This window comes from Diceros bicornis, chromosome 13 (genome assembly GCF_020826845.1).
Source record: "Diceros bicornis minor isolate mBicDic1 chromosome 13, mDicBic1.mat.cur, whole genome shotgun sequence".
Lineage (NCBI taxonomy): Eukaryota > Metazoa > Chordata > Mammalia > Perissodactyla > Rhinocerotidae > Diceros > Diceros bicornis.
In genome coordinates, this window is record NC_080752.1 from 13,659,494 (window position 1) to 13,681,922 (window position 22,429).

The 22,429-nt window shown below is 39.3% G+C and overlaps 1 protein-coding gene across 1 annotated transcript in view; it reads left to right on the forward strand.

Moving 5' to 3' along the window:
• The first annotated feature begins 1,097 nt into the window (after positions 1-1,097).
• Positions 1,098-22,429, forward strand: part of RNF11 (ring finger protein 11) — a 38,619-nt gene continuing 17,287 nt past the window's right edge. Inside the window, exon 1 of the mRNA XM_058552373.1 lies at positions 1,098-1,645. Coding sequence (XP_058408356.1) covers positions 1,523-1,645 — 123 coding nt within the window. The 5' untranslated portion in view covers positions 1,098-1,522. The remainder of the gene's footprint in view (positions 1,646-22,429) is intronic.

Consider the following 22,429-nt stretch of genomic DNA (forward strand, 5'->3'; position numbering starts at 1 on the left):
CACAAAAAGAGGGACAGATGATTCAGCTTGATCAGGCTGTGGCAGAGAAAAGCTCAAGGACTGAGAGCACAGAGGAGGTGACTAACCCAGACTGGAGGGTTAGAAGAGCCTTCCCAGGGGAAATGAAGCTGAGTCCAGGAACGACAAGTGGGAATAACAGTTAGCCTGATGGGAAGTAGAAGGCTGCGAGTGGGGAGAAGTGAGTTTCTGTCAGAGAAACAACATGGGTAAAGGCTTCAGCCAGAGGGAACAGTTTTCTAGATAACCGAAAGTACTTTATTTAGACAGCCTAGAGTTTAGAATAGGTGACGAGGCAATGCTGGTAATGAGATTGGGGAGGTAGTCAGATTTGAAAAGCATTTAAGAATACTTATAACAGTATCGGGAAGCCATTAAGGTTTTAAACAGGGGAGTGACATGATCAGATTTACATTTTAAAAAGATAATTCAACTGTGCAAATAGTGGATTGGATGGGGGCAATGGCGAATGCAGGGAGAATAGCTGAGAGTGTTGCAGTAGTGTGGGCAAGAGATAATGGTGGCTTGGACTATGGTGGTGGGAATGGAAAGAAACAGAACAATCCCAGATATACAACTGGAGGAAGAATCTCTCTGGTTGTGACGGACGAGGATAAGGAAGTGACTGGAGACAGAGGGGAAGGTTCATTAGTGAGCTTGGACTTTATTCCGAAGGGATAAAGGGGAAGCCAATTAACATTTTAACCTAGGGAGCGACAGAATCAGATATGGGTTTATAAATAGATCACCCGGCAGAAGGCAGTGAGAAGCCCGTCAGAACAGTGCACAGGTAAGAGCTGAGGTGAGTGGAGAAGAAGAGTATATGGGAGGCGCGAGAGACCGAGAGAGGTTTCGGAGTCAGGTACCCAGTCAACTGTCAAAGAAAGAAAGAAACTGACGCAGCCCAGGAACAGCTGGGAGAGGGTGGGGGTAGGGGGGTGCGGCCGCGCGGCCGGAGCTGCCCACGCCTCCCGGCGCCGGGGGCGGGACCAGAGCACGCAAGGCGGCATGACGCAGGGCCGCAGCTGGCCTCGTTCTGGGCGCCGCCGCCGCTTTGAGGCGGAGTAGGATGAGGCCCGCGGCCGTGGCTCCGGCGTCGGCAGGGGCAGCAGCAGCTGAGGCAGCAGCTGAGGCAGCCGCGACGGCCGCGCCCCCCCCTCCTGACCTGGATTAGGCCCAGCAGCTCCGTGGCCGCCGCCGCCCCGCGGGGGGGCGGGGTGGGGAAGTGCTTCGTCTCCCCGCCCCCCCCGCCCCCCATCGCCGCCTCACGGGAGGCAACCGCCGCGACCCCGGCGGAGCCGGTGGCCCAGCCTTGAGCCCCCACCCCCGGGGACTGGCATGAGCGGCCCTTCGGCGGCGCCGGGGGGCGGGGGAGCCGCCGCCGCCGCCTGAGCCCCGGCCTGCCGCCCGACCCCACCTCGCTGACCGCGGCTTACCGCGAAGCGTGCGACGACCCCGCCACTGCTTTCTTACTCCCCCAGATCACACACCCCAGCTCCGGAAGATGGGGAACTGCCTCAAATCCCCCACTTCGGATGACATCTCCCTGCTTCACGAGTCTCAGTCCGACCGGGCTAGTTTTGGCGAGGGGACGGAGCCGGATCAGGAGCCGCCGCCGCCATATCAGGTAGGGGAGGGTGTGTATTTGGGGAGGAGGGGGTGCGAGGAGCAGAAACAGCTCCAGCCCAGATTGAGGGGGCTTCGGGGCTGTCACTGCCCCTGGCCTCGGCAAGGCCTGGCCTGGGGGGCGTTGACCCCCTTAGGCCTGGATCCAGGAGTGATTGCTCCCTACTCCCAGAATAGAGGGGATCCTTCACCTCTCCCTCGAGCATGGTGTGGGGATGGTACCCTCTGTCCTTGAGTTCTGGGATCCGAGTATGTGATCATAGCCCCTTGGCCAGTGACTGGTGGTTAGCTTGTGGAGTTTGGGAGTGACATTTTCCTGCCTTTATGCCTGAATCGTGGAATCTAAGCTGTGAGGTTTGGGGATGGTTTTCTTATCGCACCGGCAGCTGGATTGTGAGTTCTGGATAGGTGGTTGCCCCCCGCCCCTTTAAATTTTCATGTGTGATCGTCGTGTCCTGTCTCCCTCCTCCCCTCCTCCCTTGTCCGTTTGTGTCAGTTGGATCCGGTAGATGTTCATTTCTCCTTCTACTTGGGAGAAGACCTTTAAGTGGTCTTCAAGTGATTTTAGTCCCAGCGACATCGAGAGTTACTTGTTTACTTAAATGTATATATTAATTTTTAATCCCTCCTCCTTTTGCCCCACCCCTATGACACACCTTTTAATCACGCTGACTTAATAAAACTTGATTATCTTGAACTTTGGAAACCTTTAAACCTAACTTGAGAAATACCTTCTGTTACTCGTTTGTCTCCGTATGTAGCAGACTTCCTCCTAAATAGTTTCATTGCTTTTTGTTCAACAATCAGCAGCCCCAGATGTGTTTACACAATTAATAAAGAGCTAAGACCTCTTGAGAAACCTCAAAATAGATACGTAGATGTTATAATCCGTAATATATATAAAACCTTTTCCTCTGCTTTTTCGATTTTAAATGATGTTGATTAAAAACTTTTTCCAGAAGGGCTCGGGTAGTTAAGTGGCTTAATGTTTTTCCTGAAGGAGGTTTAGTTTTCTAACTAGGCAGTTTCCTTTGTTGTTTCATGTGGTGACATCATTATCTAGTGTTATTCTTTTCTCATTCTTGTGTAAACCAGTGTCTCATCACACCAGAAAAACCTGATCACTTTTGCTGGTTTTCTGGATAAAACCCTTCAGGGGTTTCATATATACCAATGAAGTCCAGTCTTAACTGTGTCATACAGAAGCCTCCGTGACTTCTCTCACGTTCGGTATTCCAGGCCTACCAAATACACCAGCCTGTTCACACCCCTCTGCCTTTGCTCCAGTTGCTCCCTCTGCTTGGAGCCCTTCCCCCAAGGTCAGCCAGGTGAACATCTAATCTTCTTTGAGGACTCAGCTCTCTTGTGTCACCTGCTACCTGAAGTTCCTGTATTTCCCTCTCTCCCCCCTGAATCCATGCACTTCCTTGTTTGTGTCCCCCCCCCCCGAACCCTCCCTCTACGCTTCCATGAGCAGCACATATAACACTTGAGTGTTTATCCTTGTTTAGTTAGATGTATGTCTCATCCTTGGGCATTTCCCTCCTCCCTCAGTGTAAGCTGCATGCAGGTGGAGACCCTGTGTCTCCTGTTTGCTCTTGTATCCCCAGCATCTGGCTCACAGTAAATACTCAGTAACTCCGGGATAAGTGAAGACTATAAGCCCTTGAGAACAGGGTCTCTGTCCCCAGTGCTTCCAGCAATTTGTGGAATATAAGAAGCACTTAAATGTTGAATGAATTAGTGAATTTGAATTCCATCTTATGTTTCGTAAGTTTACACACCCATTTCTTACAAAGAATTGTCACAGGGGAAGTCTTAAAAAATCCAAGCTAAATCTGGATGTCTTTCCACATCTTTGAAGCAATTGAATTGTATTTCACTCTTCGTTTCCCTCATAACGTGCTTATTTCAGTTTCACGAGCAAATTTTTTTAGAGGTATGAAATTTTATTTCAAAATCTCCTTACACGTTCCCTAGCTCCTTTCCAGACAAGTTGAGTATCTTTGATTTATTGCCCTCTTTCTCTTATCCTTATGATAATATAGTGTTAAGGATAACTCTTTAGAATTTATGGGAAGTGTATTTGCCTTTTCCAGGAGGACTAGATGATAAGGAGAGTTTTGTTGTTATCATGAAGGAACATTCTTTGAAACATGTTATTTGTGACAGTGGGATTTTTTTGTGGTTGCCTTTTCCTGAAGTGAATGACCCAGATACTGATATGCAAATTTGGTATCAGTTGGAAGAAAATAATTTCTTTAAAAGATGGTAACATAAAAAGAAACTTTTGTGGAAAAAATTTTGTCACCCCTGAAGGAAATAAATTCTTAGGAATGATTAATTTACATGATCTGAAAAACACCAATCTAAGGTAAATGATTTATATTTTCAGTGAACAGAAGTAACTTATTTTTTCTTCAGAAATAGTATATAATTAACAGAGCTGCAGGAGTATTGGCTTATTTCTTTAAAGAATAGTCTCAGCTGCAATAAGATTAAAAAAAAATTCGCAGGGGCCAGCCTGGTGGCATAGCGGTTAAGTTCCCGTGTTCAGCGGCTTGGGGTTCGTCCGTTCAGATCCTGGGCGCGGACCTAGTCACCGCTCATCAAGCCATGTTGAGGAGGTGTCCCATATAGAAGAACTGGAAGGTCCTACAACTAGGATATACAGCTGTGTACTGGGGCTTTGGAGAGAAAAAAGAAAAAAAGAGGAAGATTGGCAACAGATGTTAGCTCGGGGCCAATCTTCCTCAAAAAAACAAACAAAAATTCATAAAGGTAATAGCTGATTATAAAGGAACACACTTGGTATTTTGCTGTAGTGAGTAGTTAAAAGATGTCCTTTGTGTTTGTGTTGCACAATGTGCATATATGCCAAGAGCTCTGTATGGTGAACTTCTGTAAGTTCCAGTTATTTCCTATTAGCAGGATCTGACAGATTTGTTTTATTTGTTCATTTATTTATTTATGGTTAAAAGTAAGTGCTGCACCATTATGGTCAAAATTTATAGGAAGTACATGTTTCTCTCCTGTGTTTCTTTAGTGGCCTTCCAACAGGTCTCCCTGCTTTCACCATTGCCCTCCCTATACAGCCATGTGGTACCTTTCAGTCAGCGACCCACCTCATGTCCGACGGTGGTTCTGTAAGATTAGTACCATATGGCCTGAGTGTGTGGTAGGCTATATCGTCTAGATTTGTGGAAGTACACCCTATGATGTTCACACAACGACGAAATCAACTAACCACACATTTCTCAGAACATATCTCCATCATTAAGCAATGCATGACTATTCTTAACCCACTAATGACCAGTCTGTTCTTAACCCAGCAGTCAGAGTGATTCTGGTAAAAACAGATCATGACACTCTGCTCAACCTTCTGTGGATCCCCATTTCATTCGAAGTAAAAGACAAATTCCTTACAGTGTCCCATAAACCCTACATAGTCTATACCCCCTACCCCCACACATACTTCTCTTGACACCTGTCCTACTGCCTCCCCCTGCTGGCTTCCCTTTAGCCTCTACGGCCTCTTTGTCCTGGGATACTCCAGGACCTTTGCCCTGGTTGTTTTCTGTGCCTGGAGTACTCTTCCCCCAGGTATCACCATGGCTGACTCCCTCACCTCCTTCAAGTCTTTACTCAAATGACACCTTCTTAAACCCTCTCTGACCACCTATTTAGAATTGCACCCTGCCTCAGCACCCTAGCATTCTCCCTTACCCTGTTCTGTTTTTCCCATGGCATTTATCACTTTCTAACACACTATCTTTACTTACTATATTTATTGTTTATTATCTGTCTCTTCCCACTAGGTGGTAAGCGCCCTGAGGAAAGGAGATTTAAAAAAAATTGTTTCCCAAGTTCCTAGAACAGTGCCTGGTACACATTAAGCACTCAATTACTGATTGAATAAGTAGATTTCTTTTAAATGAATTAACATATTTATTTTGAGGCAAGTGCAGTTGAATATCTTATAAGAACTATCCAGGGCCGGCTGTGGCTTAGCGGTTACATGCGCATGCTCCGCTGCTGGCAGCCCAGGTTCGGATCCCAGGCGCGCACCAACGCACCGCTTGTCTGGCCATGCTGAGGCCGCGTCCCACATACAGCAACTAGAAGGATGTGCAGCTATGACATACAACTATCTACTGGGGCTTTGGGGGAAAAAAATAAAATAAATAAAATTTTAAAAAAAAGAACTATCCATATTCTTAGTGCCCTTTTTCCTTCATTATGGATCATTTTTAAGGAATCAATCCTAAAAATCAAATCCCAATAATATTAAATATAGGAATTGGTTTAAAATCATTATTGATAAAATAGGTGTTTTTTTCTCCCTGTATATATTCTATAAGGAATTGTTTGTTTTTTGAGAAAGTACTTGAATCCTTATCCTTAAAGAAATGGGAGGGAAAGATTAGAGCTTTTCTTGAATTAGAAGGTAAAAACAAAGAAATTTGGCATGTTCTCTGCTCTGTCCTTCCTGAATGTTTAAAAAGAGTAAAATGAAATCTGCCCTAATGGCAGTCTTAGAGGGGTTGTGGAGAGGGAGGATAAGTCATGAAAGGCTGGAGAATGAAGGTCTATAAGAGAGAAGGGCCAGGTAGACAGCCCAGTGCTGAAAGGTATATGTGAACAGGTTGAGGTACCACTGTGACTCTTAAGACCCCCATTTGTCATATGCTAATTCAAGAGTGGCACTCTGTTAAAAAGAACTTAATATTCATTGAACAAATTTTAAAGCCACTTTACAGTATTTCTATCTATCTGTATGTAGAAATGAAGATTGGTGTTTCTCAGTTTTGCAGTAGTTATATAGTTGGAGATTTACTAATCTCTTCCTCCTGTCATACCTACACTTTGTGATGAATACATTTGAGATTTTAAAATCAGAAGAAAAGAAGGTATTGTTAATACAGCAGTGAGTGCAAATATAGCTCTGGTTTTGAAGTCAGATGGAACTGAGTTCAAATCCTGGTTGCTACTTGCATGTAACATAGCAAGAGGATTTTATATCAGATTATGTTGTGTTTTGAGGAACTTCTTCCGCAAATACCAAAACATAACATTTTGGTTATTTCAAATTGTGACTGAGTAAAGCTTTCAAGATGTTTTTTTTTTTAAAAAAAAGGCTTGATCTCTCCTATAGAACTCATTAAAGTAATCTTCCTCCTTTAAAAATCTAGGATATAATAAAATACTTATTTTTAAGAATTCAAAGCTGTAATAATATATTAATACCTTGTTTTTCTGATATCTTTGTGAAGTTAAATTCAGGTAATTGAAGTTTTTTTTTATGTATTAGCATTTTGTTTACCACTTTGGTAGAAATTACCCAAAATGTATTTCACATATCTTGTTCTTATTAAACAAATTATTTAACTTAAAAAAAATGTCCTTTGTGTGAAATTTTATCCCTCCTCTTGAAGTTCTACCTTTTCCCTGAGGTGCAGATGAACTCTAGCCTCTTTAATAAACCTTCCCTGACCACTTTTTTTCTCTCTCACTCTTTATAAAGTTTTTTTTTTTTCTGTCTTTTTTTTTTTCTTTCTGAGGAAGACCAGCCCTGAGCTAACATCCAATGCCCATCCTTTTCTTTTTTGCTGAGGAAGACTGGCCCTGGGCTAACATCCATGCCCATCTTCCTCTACTTTATATGGGACACCGCCACAGCATGGCTTAACAAGCAGTGCGTCGGTGTGCGCCCGGGATCCGAACCGGCAAACCCCGGGCCACAGCACCAGAGTACGTGCACTTAACCGCTTGCGCCACTGGACCGGCCCCCTCTCTCACTCTTGATTTCTTCAAGTACAATACTTTTTGTTTATAATATTTATCTGGAAATCATATATTACCTTATTAATCAGGTCTTGGTGCTTTAACAGTTACTATTTTTCCGATTACAGTTTACTTAAAAATTAGAATGATGTGTTAAGATTTAAAAATTTTTTAAAGTGGAGTGGAGTGGCACCTTACACATTGTAGACACCCAGTGACTACTGTGCTGTCAACACCGTAATTGAAGTCCTCATTACCTCCCGGATGACCTAATTGATGTCTCCTCTCCTCCTCATTCATTTCGTTCCTCACTGCTGATAAATTCTATCCAGATCAGATCCCTTGCTCTTAATCCTTAATGATTCTTCATGACTCATCACTGAAGATCTCTGTCTTAGTATTCCAAGTCACGATCTGGCTCCTTATATACTTTTTGAGCTTTTTGTAGCCTTGTATACAAGCTATACTCTAGTCAGACTGAACAGTTTGCTATATTCTATGAATGCCTTGTGCTTTCCACCCTCTGCCTTTGCTCATTCTATTCCCATTTCCCAGAATGCTCTTCCCTTAATAGTTCCCAATGTAAATTCTAGCTTTCAAGGTCCATCTCAAATGCCATGACTCCTCTGATCTCCCCCAACACGAATAACTTTTTAATCTGTACTTCTTTAGCACTTTGTTCGCTATTCTTAGGACACCTTACCCTTCCTGTTTGATTTTAATTATTTATAACAATGTCATGTCTCCTCTACTAGAATCCAAGTCTGATGATTCATCTTTGCACTGCTAGAACTATGCTTTTCATATAGCAGGCCCTCAAATACTTGAATAAATGTGAAAATCAATGATTATGTCTTTCTGTAAGAGTGTGAACTTTTGGAGTTGTTTCCCTCTATATGTTATTCTCAGAATCCTGTGCTTTAGTATTTGGCCTTTGTACTTTAAAGGGTTCTGCTATTTTTCTCTCCCACATTAACTATTTTATCTGACTATATTCAGTTTTGTCCTGTCACTTCTAATTTCTCAAGTGCATGAGCTTTGGGAAAGTTAATCTCTTTACAACTTTTTTTTAGTTGAGTTTGGTTTGTGCTCTGTGTTGTTCAGCTTGCCTCCGTTTTTATTTAGTCAATAAGCAAAGGTATTTGCTTATTTATTTGTAACTATTGTTGCAGGGGTTTGGTTTATTTGTTTATGCCTGATCTCCCACTCTGGATGTCCTTTAATTAAGTCTGATTCTTTGCCATTAAGAATGTATGCACTTTTAAGACTAGGACAGTCTCTGTGTCAGAGTTTAATTCTAGAGCTAATTATAGGGTAACTTGAGAAAGTAGGGGTAATGAGTTGCTTGGTAAAAAGGATCTGAGAACTTGACTTTCTTAAAATATTTTTTAGTTAATACTTTCTAGAAACCTCCATATTTTATTGTAAAATTTAGGTCTTTTAAAATCTTAATATAATACTTTAGGTAGAATGGAATTCTTTTTTTAAAGATCTTAATTATGTTTTTTTCTAAATGGAAAAATTGTCACGGAATGGCTACTGTAGGTTCTCCCTGACGTTTTTCTTCAACTTGTGCCACTTCTTTCTCTCTGTCTTCTGTCTTTACTGTGTCTCAGCCAAGTTAAATTTTAGAAATGAGGAGGGACATGAAAAGAGGATGGTTGTAAATACAGTTGGAATTAGATGTTATGTTTCTTTGTCATCTTGCCTCAAGCCATTTGGGAATATAGTTATCGTCTATGTATTAACCTTCCTTCAAGCAAAGAGTTAGGGATGATGTATTTCTGTCCTGTGTTCAAATAGGTTATTAAAATATAGGCTGTAACAAATTTCCAGAGATTGATTCCTTACCAGTAACTTTTAATATTGAGTTTAACAAATATTTATGATATTGTTAACATGCTCAGAATTCAGGATTTTTGCAGTTGTGATATAAATGAAAGAAAGAATGAGGTGGTATAGATACTAAAGACTCAGAGTAGAAATATGAGTGAAAGATGTGAGGAAAAGCTGGCTTATAGACAGCCAAAGTGTGTGTTTTTGATAGCAGAAGAGATCGCTACATGCAATTGAAAAGTAAAGTGATAAGGGAGAACTAAATATATTTTCTGCTCTTGGGGAATCTGCCTGACCTTTTGATTTTGATATTCAAGTTGGCTTTATGGTGTGTTGCTTTTGAAGTCTTAGGAGAGTTCCTTATTTTAACTGATTAAAGAATGCTTTGAGATCAGTTTAATATGAATGCACATATACCTATCTTTTAATTAAATAGCCAACCTGGAGTGTGATCCCAGGGGCCAGTTGAGTAATTATCTTGTTACTTAATCTAGAGAGCATACAGTAAGGTAACTAAGGGATCTGGAAGTCTGAGAATGAAGAAAGCAATATTCCAGGTATATTTGTTTCTAAATTTATTAAAGTTTTCTGAGTTCTTATGAAGCTTTAATGGCTTTAAAGAAGAGTAAGATTTTTATAACTGACCCAATTAGTTAAAATTGCATATAATTTTGTATAACAATTTAATTCTTATATTTGTGGAAAAAAAGAAGTTTACCATAAACTGAGTGGAAAGGCTTAAGGATAAAAACCAGGACACCTAGTTTCTTCTGTCAGTCAACAAGTATGTGTTAGGCACCAAGGGGAAAGGAGAAATGAGTCCTTTACCCCTAAGGAGTTACCATTTTAGTTAAGGGGACAAGATTAATGTCTATACATGAAGCATTTATTAGTTCACTGTGAAATAGTAATAATCAAGTATTAAATAGTTTGATGTAGACTTTTGAAGTTGGGGAATCAATTTGTGATAGCAGTGAATCACAAATTTACTTTTTAGCTTTTGAAGACTTCAAATGAAATCTTATGTGAACATTGGTGTAAAAAATGAACATAAGCAAAAGATCTTTCCTGATTAAACTGTGGGGGGCAGGAGGGGTTTAGACCTGAAATAATCATCATCAGTAGGTGATGAGCATGAATTTAGAGGGAGTTGTATAATCTTGTACAGTGAAAGTGTAATATGTGTATGTGTGTGTGTAAGTAAACCTTTTTGTTGTTTATATACAATAAAGAGTACATCTTTAACAGTACAGCTAATAGTATCTTAACTGTATGGCCCAGTGAACTTTTACATATTATAACCACCATCAAGATATAGCCTATTTCCAACCGCCCAAAAGGCTCCCTCATACCCCCTCCAACAGTCAATACCCGTTCCCCAAAGGTAACCACTATTCTGACCTCTTATCACCGTATATTTGTTTTGCCTGGTTTTGAGCTTAAATAGAATAATTTGTTCAGCATTGTTTGTAAAATTCATTTATGTTGTTAAATATATGTGGCAGTAGTCCATATTGTTTTTCATTGCTGTACAGTATTGTATAAATGTGCATTTTAAAAAATCCATTCTAGTATTGGTATATATTTGGGTTGTGTTGGTTTTTGGCTGTATAAATCTATGAGCATTCTTTTTGTGTACGTAAGCACCGATTTATTTTGGGTGTATACCCAGGAGTGGAATTGGTGGGTAGTGGAGCAGATATATATTTAGTTTGTCCTACAACATTTTATTACAGAAATTTTCAAAAATAAAGAGAAGTCACAGAATTGTTTGAACACCTATATTCCCACCACTTAGATTCTGTAGTTAACATTTTGCTGTATTTGTCTTAACACATATCCGTCCCTCTATCGATCCATCCTATTTTTTGACACATTTCAAAATAAGTTGCCAAATAGTTTTCCAAAGTGATTTCACCAATTTACATTCCTGTCAGCAATGGATGAGAATTCTGTTTGCTCTACATCCTTACCAGCACCTGGTACTGTCACTCCATTTTATTTTAGACATTCTGATAAGTGCGTAAAAGTATGTCGTTGTGGTTTTAATTGGCATTTCCCCAATGGGAAATGTATACCAACATGCATACTAGTATGTGGTCTTTTGTGGCTGGCCTGTTTCACTTAGCATAATGTTTTCTCAAGATTCGTCTATATTGTAGCATGTGTCATGACATCATTCCTTTTTATTGTGAAATATTCTGTTCTATGGCTCTACCACATTTTGTTTAGCCATTCATCAGTTGATGAACATTTGGGTTTCCACTTTTGGCTCTCATGTATGTTGCTGTGAACATTTGTGTACAAGTTTTTATGGACGTGTTTTCATTTCTCTTGGTTATACACCAAGTGGTTATACACTTAGTGGAGTTGCTGTGTCATGTAATTCCATGTTTAATCTTCTGAGGAACTGCCTAACAATTTTCCAAAGCACTTGCACCATTTTACATTCCCACCAGCAGTGCACAAGGGTTCCAGTTTCTACACATTGTCACCAAAACTTGTTATTATCGTCTTTTTTATTATAACCATCCTAGTGGCTATAAAATGGTATCTCATTGTGGTTTTGATTGCATTTCCCTAAAGGCTAATAATTTTGAGCATCTTTTTGTGTGCTTTTTGGCCATTTGTATATCTTCTTTGGAGAAAGGTCTGTTCAGATCCTTTGCCCATTTTTAATCATGTTGTCTTTGTATATTGAGTTCTAAGAGTTCTTTATACGTTCTAGTCCCTTGTCAGATGTATGATCTGCAAAAGTTTTATCCCATTTTGTTGGTTGTTTTTTCACTTTGTTGATGGTGTTATTTGAGGCACAAAAGTTATTCTGATGAGGTCCAATTTATTTATTTATTTTTTGTTGCTTGAGCTTTTGGTGCTGTGTCTTAGAAAGTTTTGTCTAACCCAAGGTCACAAAGATGTGCTTCTATGTTTTCCTGTAAGAGTTATATTTTTAGCTCTCACATTTCGGTATATGATCCATTTTGAGTTAATTTTTGTGAGTAGTGTAAGGAAGGCTCAGATTTATTCTTTTGCATGTGACTATCCTGTTGTTATTGCACCATTTGTTAAAAGAGCATTCTTTCCGCGTTGTCTTGGCATTCCTGCCCAAAATCAGTTGTCCATAAGTGTAAGTGTTTGTTTCTAGATTCTTCAATTATGGCCTATTGATCTATCCTAATGTTAGTACTACATTAGCTTTATAATAAGTTGTGAAATCAGGAAGTGTGAATCTTTCAACTTTGTTCTAATTATTCAACATTGTTTTGGCTGTTCTTAGTCCTTTGTGATTCCATATGGATTTTAGGATCAGCTATTAATTTCTGCAAATAAGCCTGCTGGGATTTTGATAGGGCCACTTTTAATTTTCTTTTAATGAACCTACTGTGAAACATCATCATCACCCAAAGTCCATAGTTTACATTAGGGTTCACTCTTGGTGTTGTACACTCTGTGAGTTTGGACGAATGTATAATGACATGGGTTCACCATTATAGCATCATATAGAATAGTTTCCCTGCCCTAAAAATCCTCTGTGTTCCACCTATTCATCCCTCCCTCCCCACTAACCCCTGACAACCGTTGATCCTTTTGCTGTCTCCGTAGTTTTGCCTTTTCCCGAATGTCATATAGTTGGAATCATACAGTATGTAGCCTTTTCAGATTGGCTTCTTTCACTTAGTAATATGCATTTAAGTTTCCTTTAGTAATATGCATTTGAGGTTCCTCCATGTCTTTTCATGGCTTGATAGCTCATTTCTTTTTAGCACTGAGTAGTTATTCCATTGTCGTCTTGTATCACGGTTTAGTTATCCATTCATGTGCTGAAGGACGTCTTGCTTGCTTCCAAGTTTTGACAGTTGAATAAAGCTGCTATAAACATCCATGTGCAGGTTTTTGGGTAGACATAAGTGTTCGGCTCCTTTGGGTAGATACCAAGGACTACAATTGCTAGATTATATGGTAAGAGTATGTTTAGTTTTGTAAGAAACTGCCAAACTGTCTTCCAAAGTGGCTACGCCATTTTGCATTCCCACCAACAGTGAGTGCGAGTTCCTGTTGCTCCACATCCTCACCAGCATTTCATGTCACTGTTTTGGATTTTCACCATTCTAATAGGTGTATAGTAGTGTGTATGTTTTAATTTGCAATTCTCAGTGTGCCTACCCTCCCCCCACTTAGGTGGGACAGGATGGGAAGAGGGGAATGGAGTTGGATATTTCCCCTCCCCCATGTAGAAGGCTAGGGCCAGCTGGATTTGAGTATTTCCATTTCCTCCAATAGGTTAGGCTCTGATAATACCCCAGCAGGTTGGCTCTGGCAAAATAGTGTCTCCTGAGGGCAGTCCTTGTTAGGAAGAATAGAATGCTCTGGCGTACATCAAAATGGTTCCTTTCCCCCTCCCCCCCTGTTGGAAGCATGAGGGAATTTTTCTCTGATACTCACTATGAGGACCTGGTGCAGCTCCTGGAGATAAAACTTTAAATAAAAAGTGTGAGGTCCCCCTGGAGTTTTTAACTCATACTTGTTTACACTGAGCCCCAGGAGTCCATCAATTACAGTTCAGGTTTTCCTACCCCAGCACTGGTTCTGCTGATGGGTTTCTGCTCCAGTAAGTTGTGATTTTCTGTATTCACTTGTCTGTCTCTCCAATTTTGGGATCAGCAGTTTGCCTTGTGACCTCACTTCTTTGACAGATCTAAGAAGAGTTGTTGATTTTTCAGTTTGTTCCGCGTTTTTATATTTGTTACGGTGGAGTGGTGACTTCTAAGCTTTTTACATGCCAGACCAGAAACTAGAAGTTATTAATTTTCATAATAATTCTATGAAAGTGAATATTATTATTTCCATCTTACAGATGAAGAAACAGGCTTAGCATTAGAGCTGGGCAGCCATGAGAATTGAGTTTTAGACAGTAGAGGTAATTGCACCATGTGGCAGAGGAATAGTAGAAGAATGGATATAGATATGATACACTAGATTTGGCTCAGAGGCAGTCAGTCGTGGGAACCTGGGAGTCCATGTCCAGTAGAGTGAATCTGTCAGAAGAATGGGATATTGGAATGAAGTGGTTTATACAGTGATAATTGAGGTAATGAGAATCCTTTATAATGAAGTTGGTTTTCTAAAAATATTTCATAGATCATATAAAGGCAGATTTCATATAGCACAACGGTGTTCTGCTAAATTAACAAAAATGCTGAAGGTAGCAAAGCGTGTTTTTGATGTTCTGTGTCCTCTTTTCTATCCTCAATTGATGATTCCCCTTTCACCTTTCTTTTCTCCCTTGGGGCTCCCTGTCTAATCTTTCTTTCCGAATTCAAAATAAGAGATGGTTGTAATCTTTTATCATTGATAGTAAGATACCAATTCCTGTCTATTAATTAAGGCTAATTGCAGTATAGTGGGATGTGTTTAATTTAACATTATCTCCGCTAGTCATTTGTATCCATTATGTTTCTTGCGTTTTACTGTGATATTTTTTAAAATGTAGAAGTAATAGCAGCAGATCTGGAGCTAAGAGGGCCGTGAAGCCATTGGTACTGATAAGTAATCCGTTCAGATTCATGGAGGCGCAAGGAGGTCCAAAAAAACAGAACTCTTAAAAAAAGTAAAAAAGAAGATGGGGTATTAAACTCACACAGGAGAATCCAGTGGATTCAGCTGTAGAAAGTACACCTGCAATTAGATTTAAGTGAAATGTTCCAGTTTAAACAAGATTTATTTTGGATAGATAAGTTTTGGATAGAAAACCTAAAATATATTATACATTTTTAACAACATTTTTTCAACATTAGTTGACATTAGCAAGACATGAGGTCATAACACTAATTTTTGTCCCAATACACTACCTTTGGTAGTAGTGTCTTACTAAACTTATTCTCAAGTGGATCCTTTTTCAAACTTCACAACCTTCCCCTTTCATTCTCACTCCTTCCCCTATAAATCACTGAAATATTGACTTCTGAGCAGATTTTCATCCCATTTTGTTGACTCAAAATTATTAGAAAGATTAGTTTATTATACTCTGGAGGTAATAGAATGGTGCCTCCAGAGTCTTGAATTATGTAGGATTATTTGTGTTATTGAGTGAAGTCTATTCTGCTTTTAATTCTTGTACCTACTTTTTATCATTTTTTTCTCTTTGTCTTTTCCCACTGTCAGATGGTTCTTCATCTGCTGTTAATATGTCTGCCCTTGCAGTACCTCTTCTTCTAATATTCTGCATATTATAAAACCAGATAATCAAGCTTGTCGTAATGTTTCCTAGCAGCTGCCAATAGAGACAGCCCAAAGGCAGTATCTATGAGTAAAGCAGCATTTTTATTTGTGAAGAAACTATTTGGGGATTTGGATACATGGGTACCTTGTTTTTTTTTTAAGTTTAAATTTATTTTTAAAATTTCCTTGGCACAAATTTGCTTAAGTAAAGTCGATTTTAGCAGGAAGTCCACATGCATATGAGAGTAAAAAAATAGAGAAAGGGAAGGAACCGTCTTTAATGTTGAGTCAAGCTTATCAGTGTTGCATTTTTCACATGCGCATCCCCTCTCCCCCCCCACTGCGTTTCATTATCTAGAATTTTCTCTCTTCCCTAGATTTTATTTCTCAAAATACTTTTTATTTATCCCTTAACACATGCTTTAATTAGCCAGGACTCCTTCTAAGGTCTAAGTTCCTAAGCTTGATGTAATCTTTAGATTGATGAATACTTTCCCTTAGGCCCACAAATCCCTATAGGATCAGGGATAGAACTGCATTTCAATGTAACTGATTTCCCTGGTAATCTTCTGTATTCATTCATTCAAAAACACTAAGAAGGGGTCCGTTGTCAGATTGGGGTCCCTGATCAGATTGCCAGAGGTTTCCATGCCACAAAGAAGGTTAAGAATCTCCCAGAGGCAGTCTTTGAGTTGCAAGACATGAGGGCATATCACTGCTGCGAGAACAACAAAGCCTTTGGGGTTTGTGCCACAGTGTTCTGATAGGTGTGTGGTATAGGAATTCAGTTAAATTTTGCCATTGCAACACTATTAGGTAAGTTATCAGACCTCATTTAAGTTTAGGTAGCATGAAATGGGGCCATTTTAAAATGGCTGAAATTCTGAAATCCATTGAGAAAATGAACTTGAAGTATAATTTCTTAGTCACAGATGAAAAACTTTTGTATCACGAGGAAAACGGCAGCATCATAATCTCAAAAAAAATGCTAAGACTGTGGGCTTTCAAACATTTTTTGGCAATTCATACTAAAAAATTTTACACCGTGCTTCAGTTTATAAAAATGGAAACAATTTTCATATAACAGTGTTGACCCTTACTATATATTCTGTATGTTCTATTTCATTTTCTAAAAAGTCCTAGTTGTGACCCTCTAAAACCGATTTCAGAATCCACAATAGGTCATGACCTGCAGTTTAGAAAACACTCCAAGATATAGAGCCAAAAAGATAAGATTGTGAAATACATTTAAAATATTTTGCATGTCCGGTATCTCAAACAAGATCTCTTAGGAATCCAAACTTGCCTCTCTGTAAAAGAGCATTTTAGAGAAGTGGTTATGTGTTTATCCTGGGACTAGTCATTAAGATGCTTGTGCCAGGTCCTTTACATTTATTATCTTTATTAAGGATTTTGGACTTTATCCTAGATCAGTGGAAAGCTAGCCACTAAAGGATTTTAAGTGGGATGGTGGGGGGGTGACTATATAAATTGGATTTGCATTTAAAAAGTCTCTGAGAACAAATTGGAAGGGGATAGTGGTTATGGGAAAACTAGTTAGGAAGCCACTGCATTAGCGGATATTGTTGGGTGGGGTGTTGGCAATAGAGATGAAGAGTTATGAATTCTGTTGATAATTGAGACAAAAACAGCAGAATTTAGTAATGGATTATATGGAAAGAATATCCAGGAGATTAGGATAGAAACATCAAGAACCGATTGTTTTGGGAGAAGATTGGCTGTGAAGGGGTATAGGAATAGGGCAATAAGGGGATGAGGAATTGAAGGTGGATTAGTTTGTTTTAGTGAAAAAGACTTGATTATGTTTATAAGCTGATGAGAAGGATCCAGCGAAAAGAAGAGGTTGCATAGGGAGAGCAGCAAAAATCTATAGTGTAAGGATTCTGACAAGGTGGAAACAGATGGAATCCAAACAGAGGTAGTAGGCTTGGCCTACATAAAAGAAAATAAAATCTTTAAAATTATTTTTTAATAATTAAGTATTAGGTAATACATTCATGTGGTCAAATTCTACAAGAGTATAGTTGAAACATCTTACTTGTGTTCTCCAGCCACTCAGTTCCACATCCCATAGGCAACTAATGTTAATGTTTTTGTGGATCCTTCTAGAGACTTTATACACATGTGCAAATACAAATAGTCCTCCCCCACCCCTTTATACAAAAAATAGCCCACTATACACACAATTCTAGACCTTGGTTTTCTTTTTTCCACTTACTGTATCTTCAAGCTATTTCCCTATCAGTACATAAAAAGTTTCATTCTTCTCTAGGGCTGCATAGTATTCATTGTATGTACTATTATTTATTTATCCAGTTCCCTATTTGATGGACATTTAGGTTGTTACCATTCTTTTGATAGTGCCTCTATTTTAACAAGATGGAAAGACTAAATGGAGATATGTACACAGGTGGGCAGGGCTGTTGGTTCATTCTAGAAGTTAAGGGGCCCAAATGATCTAGGTGCAGAAAGCTAGAATGGTCCATTTTGGGGCCAGCAAATGGAAATTGAATATTTAGGTTAAAGAGCTGATATGTGGAGACTTACTTGGTCAAATGAACAGGAATTATACCTTACCTAGGGAAATCTAGCTGGGTCAGTAAACTAGATGGAGGTGAAGAGTCACTGGACCAAAGTTGGAGATAACAGCCAGGAGAATTCCTGAAACTATGTGTTTTGTCAGTCAAGAGTCACTTTCAGTAGTCACCTTTTAATAACGAAGAATTAGGCCTACTTTTGGTAGCCTCAAACTGGGACCCTTCATTCAAGGGTAAATGGATCTATCCCATCTGGAGGGCAAGGAGCCCTCTTTAGGGCAAAGAATGTGTTTTGGGTTCAGAAACTCTCTAAGAAGATATTTCCACAGAATTGCCTAATTTCCAAAGAATTTCAGTTTTCTACCAGTGTTTATCAGTTATAGAACTTGTAATTGTAACCTAAAATAGAAAAATTGGTTAAGCCTAAATTATAAATTTGTTTGCAGAATTACTTAAGGCGCCTTCAAATGGTTATAATTTTTTCAACAATTTTAGTGGGTCTGTGATGTCACTCACACTGTTAGGTATCACGGGCCAAGTATAAGATACATACAAACATGAAACAGTACCAAGTCATGGGCACAACAGGTGCTACAGGAGGCTTGAGGTGCGAGAGCTAACTTTCGGTTAGAGTTGTTTGAGAGGGCTTCTTGTGGGACTGGGTGTTCAAGTATCAAAAATCAAGACTTCCCTTATCCCCTTGTTTGGATTTTTTCCTTATATTCCTTCAAATGGTTTTTCTGTTTCTCTGGCAACCATCCAAGTTCACATAAGTGTTTCTTAACCCTTTCTTTGTTTAATAACTCTTGAGAAGCTGAAAACTATAAACCATAAATCCTCTTCCTAGAAAGATGCACAGAATTTTGCATGCAATTTCAAGGAATTTGTGTACAGTCACGTGCCACGTAACGACGTTTCAGTCAATGACGAACCGCATATACAGACAGTGGTCCCATAAGATTAGTGCCGTATAGACTAGGTGTGTAATAGGCTATGCCATCTAGGTTTCTGTAAGTACACTCTATGATCGCACAGCAAAGAAATCAACTAACGACGCATTTCTCTAAACATTTCCCCATTGTTAAGGGATGCGTGACTGTACTCGCTTAAGCCCTGGACTTCAGATTAACAACCTCTGGTCTGTTATCTCAAACTTCTGTTCCTACCTGCTTTCATTGCCTTCTTCAGTGTATCTTGTCTACACTGCCAGGTAACCTGTTAAAATACAACTTCTATGTTATACTTCTTCAGTGATTCCTCAATAGCTGCCGTTTAATATAAAAGCCAAATCTGTAACAACATTTGATTTCCTCTGCTCTTGGAAATTTGACTGAATGGATGTGACAGGTCACATAGCTATTTTGTAACACCAGACAATTTTCTTTTCTTTTCTTTTTTTTTGTGAGGAAGATCGGCCCTGAGCTAACATCTGCCAATCCTCCTCTTTTTGCTGAGGAAGACTGGCCCTGGGCTAACATCCATGCCCATCTTCCTCCACTTTACATGGGACACCGCCACAGCATGCCTTGACAAGCGGTGCGTCGGTGCGCGCCTGGGATCCGAACCGGCAAACCCCAGGCCGCCACAGCAGAACACGCGCGCTTAACTGCTTGCGCCACTGGGCCAGCCCCCAGACAATTTTCTTGACTTATGGTACATAGCATGTTCTGTCATTGGATTTCATTACGTAATTCTAAACTGAGACTGGTTTGTGCGCTTTAAAAAGATATTTTGAAATTTGTTAACAATCTATCCTTTTTCTTTACTTTTATACTTTTAAGTATAAAAAAGTTAATTTCCACTGATTTGTATATCGTTGCATTCCAAGTTGCATTGTTGAAACTAAATATTGCTTAGGTAATAGTAGGACCCTATATACAAGGGACTCTCAAAAGAAAATTAGACTAAAAACATATATATATGTATTTTTTGACTGATTCACTATATCTTAAAAATGAAGTTAATGTATGCTACAACACGGATGAACCTCAAATAATTATGCTAAGTGAAAGAAGCCAGACACAAACGGTCGTGTAGTCTGTGATTCCATTTATATGAAATATCCAGAATAGGTAAGTCCATAGAAACAGGTGGTAGCCAGAGGCTGAGGAAAAGGGGGAATGGGTCGTAACTACCTAGGGGAGACAGAGTTTCATTTTGGAGTGATGAAAGGGTTTTGGAAGTAGTTAGAGTAGTGGTTGCACAGCATTGTGAATATACTAAAGGCCACTGAATTGTTCTCTTTAAATTGGTTAATTTTATGTGATATGAATTTCACCTCTATTTTAAAAAAGTAGAGTTAGACTCAGCTGTGAAAGTCATGTTTTTAGCAGAATTAAATAGGCATTGTGACTTGTCTCTATTTTGCTTTCACTTTTCTGTTCAGCTTATAAATTGGATTTTCTAACAATAACTTTTATTTATTTTTTTTTTTAGATTTATTTATTTATTTTTCCCCCCAAAGCCCCAGCAGATTGTTGTATGTCATAGCTGCACATCCTTCCAGTTGCTGCACATGGGACGCGGCCTCAGCATGGCCGGAGAAGCGGTGCGTCGGTGCGCGCCCAGGATCCGAACCCGGGCCGCCAGCAGCGGAGCGCGTGCACTTAACCGCTAAGCCACGGGGCCAGCCCTAACAATAACTTTTAAAATTAGCTATTTACTTAGTGACACCAACTTTATAAGGTTTTCTTTCCTTTTTTTATAGTAAATTGCAAGTTAAACGCAGTTACTTAGAAATGAAAATTATAACTCATATTTTCAATACTCTGTTGCAACCACAGTTAACATTTCAGTGTATATTTCCATACAGTTTTTTCCAATGTAAAATATTTTTAAATGCATGTGTAATAGTACTCTCTAATATTTTTGCATCCTTTTAATTTTTACTTAATGTCATTTTATAAGCATTTTCTCATGTTGCCACAATTTTTAGAGCTCTAATTTTTAAAAGCTGTTAAGGGCTGGCCCCGTGGCTTAGCGGTTAAGTGCGTGCGCTCTGCTGCTGGCGGCCCGGGTTCAGATCCCAGGGTTCAGATCCCAGGCGCACACCGACGCACCGCTTCTCCGGCCATGCTGAGGCTGCGTCCCATGTACAGCAACTAGAAGGATGTGCAGCTATGACATACAACAATCTACTGGGGCTTTGGGGGGAAAATAAATAAATAAAATCTTTAAAAGCCGTTAAATAATCCGTTAAGTCTATATTATTCTCCTGTACATTTAGGTTATTTCTTGATATTCCAAGGTAAGTTTTCTTGATTCCTGGTGGTGGTAGAGGAGATGATGAGATGTGTTTCATTATCTAGAAATTGTGCCAGGGAGCATTTTATGAAAAAGTAGTGTGCTGACAGTTTCGGTTGAAAATAAGTTACAAATAGCTGGCTGGTGAGTAGGTAGCCTTGCTCAGAACAACTTTACATTTCGGTTCTAAGATTAATAACTCTCCAGTAATCTTAACTTTTGTTTTATTTACATTTGTACTACCAAGGTCAAGTTAGGATGCTTTTTTTTTTTTTTTTTTGAGGTGCATTGCCAAAAGGACTTAAGCACTCTAAATTCCATATTCTGCTAGTCTCCATTTCTCTTACTAGTTAAAACAGTTTCCTGATGTCCTGACCTGGAATTGAGCTCGAGGAAGAATCTAAAGACTAAACCTGATTTTTCACTTCCAGACTTGTAAGTGCTGATGTTTGGCATAATCTGAGTAGTCTAGTAGACAGATACCAGCATCTCACTACTCATTTAGTATAGCTCAATGTTGAGATCCAGGGCATTGTCGGTATCTGTGTCTTAAAGAGGATCATCATAAGACAACTGTAATTTTTCTTGTTTCCTATGTTAGGGTATGTTACATGAAACAACACAAACAATTAGAAGGCAAGCATTAGGGATATGATATTGAATGACTAGTGCATTAGAAAATAGGAACCACCTATGTAGAAGCTGCCACAGCTGATCTGACTAGAGGATGTAGCAAATGTCCTTGGTCAGACTAATTTTAGGCCTCCTCAGGAGACCCTGGTTGCTTCAGATAAGCAGTATTATAAGATCCTTATTCTTTTCACCTCCATCCTAAAATATTTCATTAAGCTTCTAGGAAAAATAACAAAATAAAATGTAGGCCTTTTCAAAACAATTTTCAACAAATGGTGCTGGGACACCTGCATGTCCACATACAAAGAATGACGTTGGACCACATACAAAGAATGGAAGTTAATGGTTCATCTACCTAAATATAAGAGCTAAAACTATAAAACTCTTAGAAAATATAGGCGTAAGTCTTCATGACCTTGGATTAGGTAAAGCCTTCCTAGATATGATACCAAAAGCACAAGTGATGAAAAAATAAATAAGACAGATATCATCAAAATTAAAAACTTGTGCTT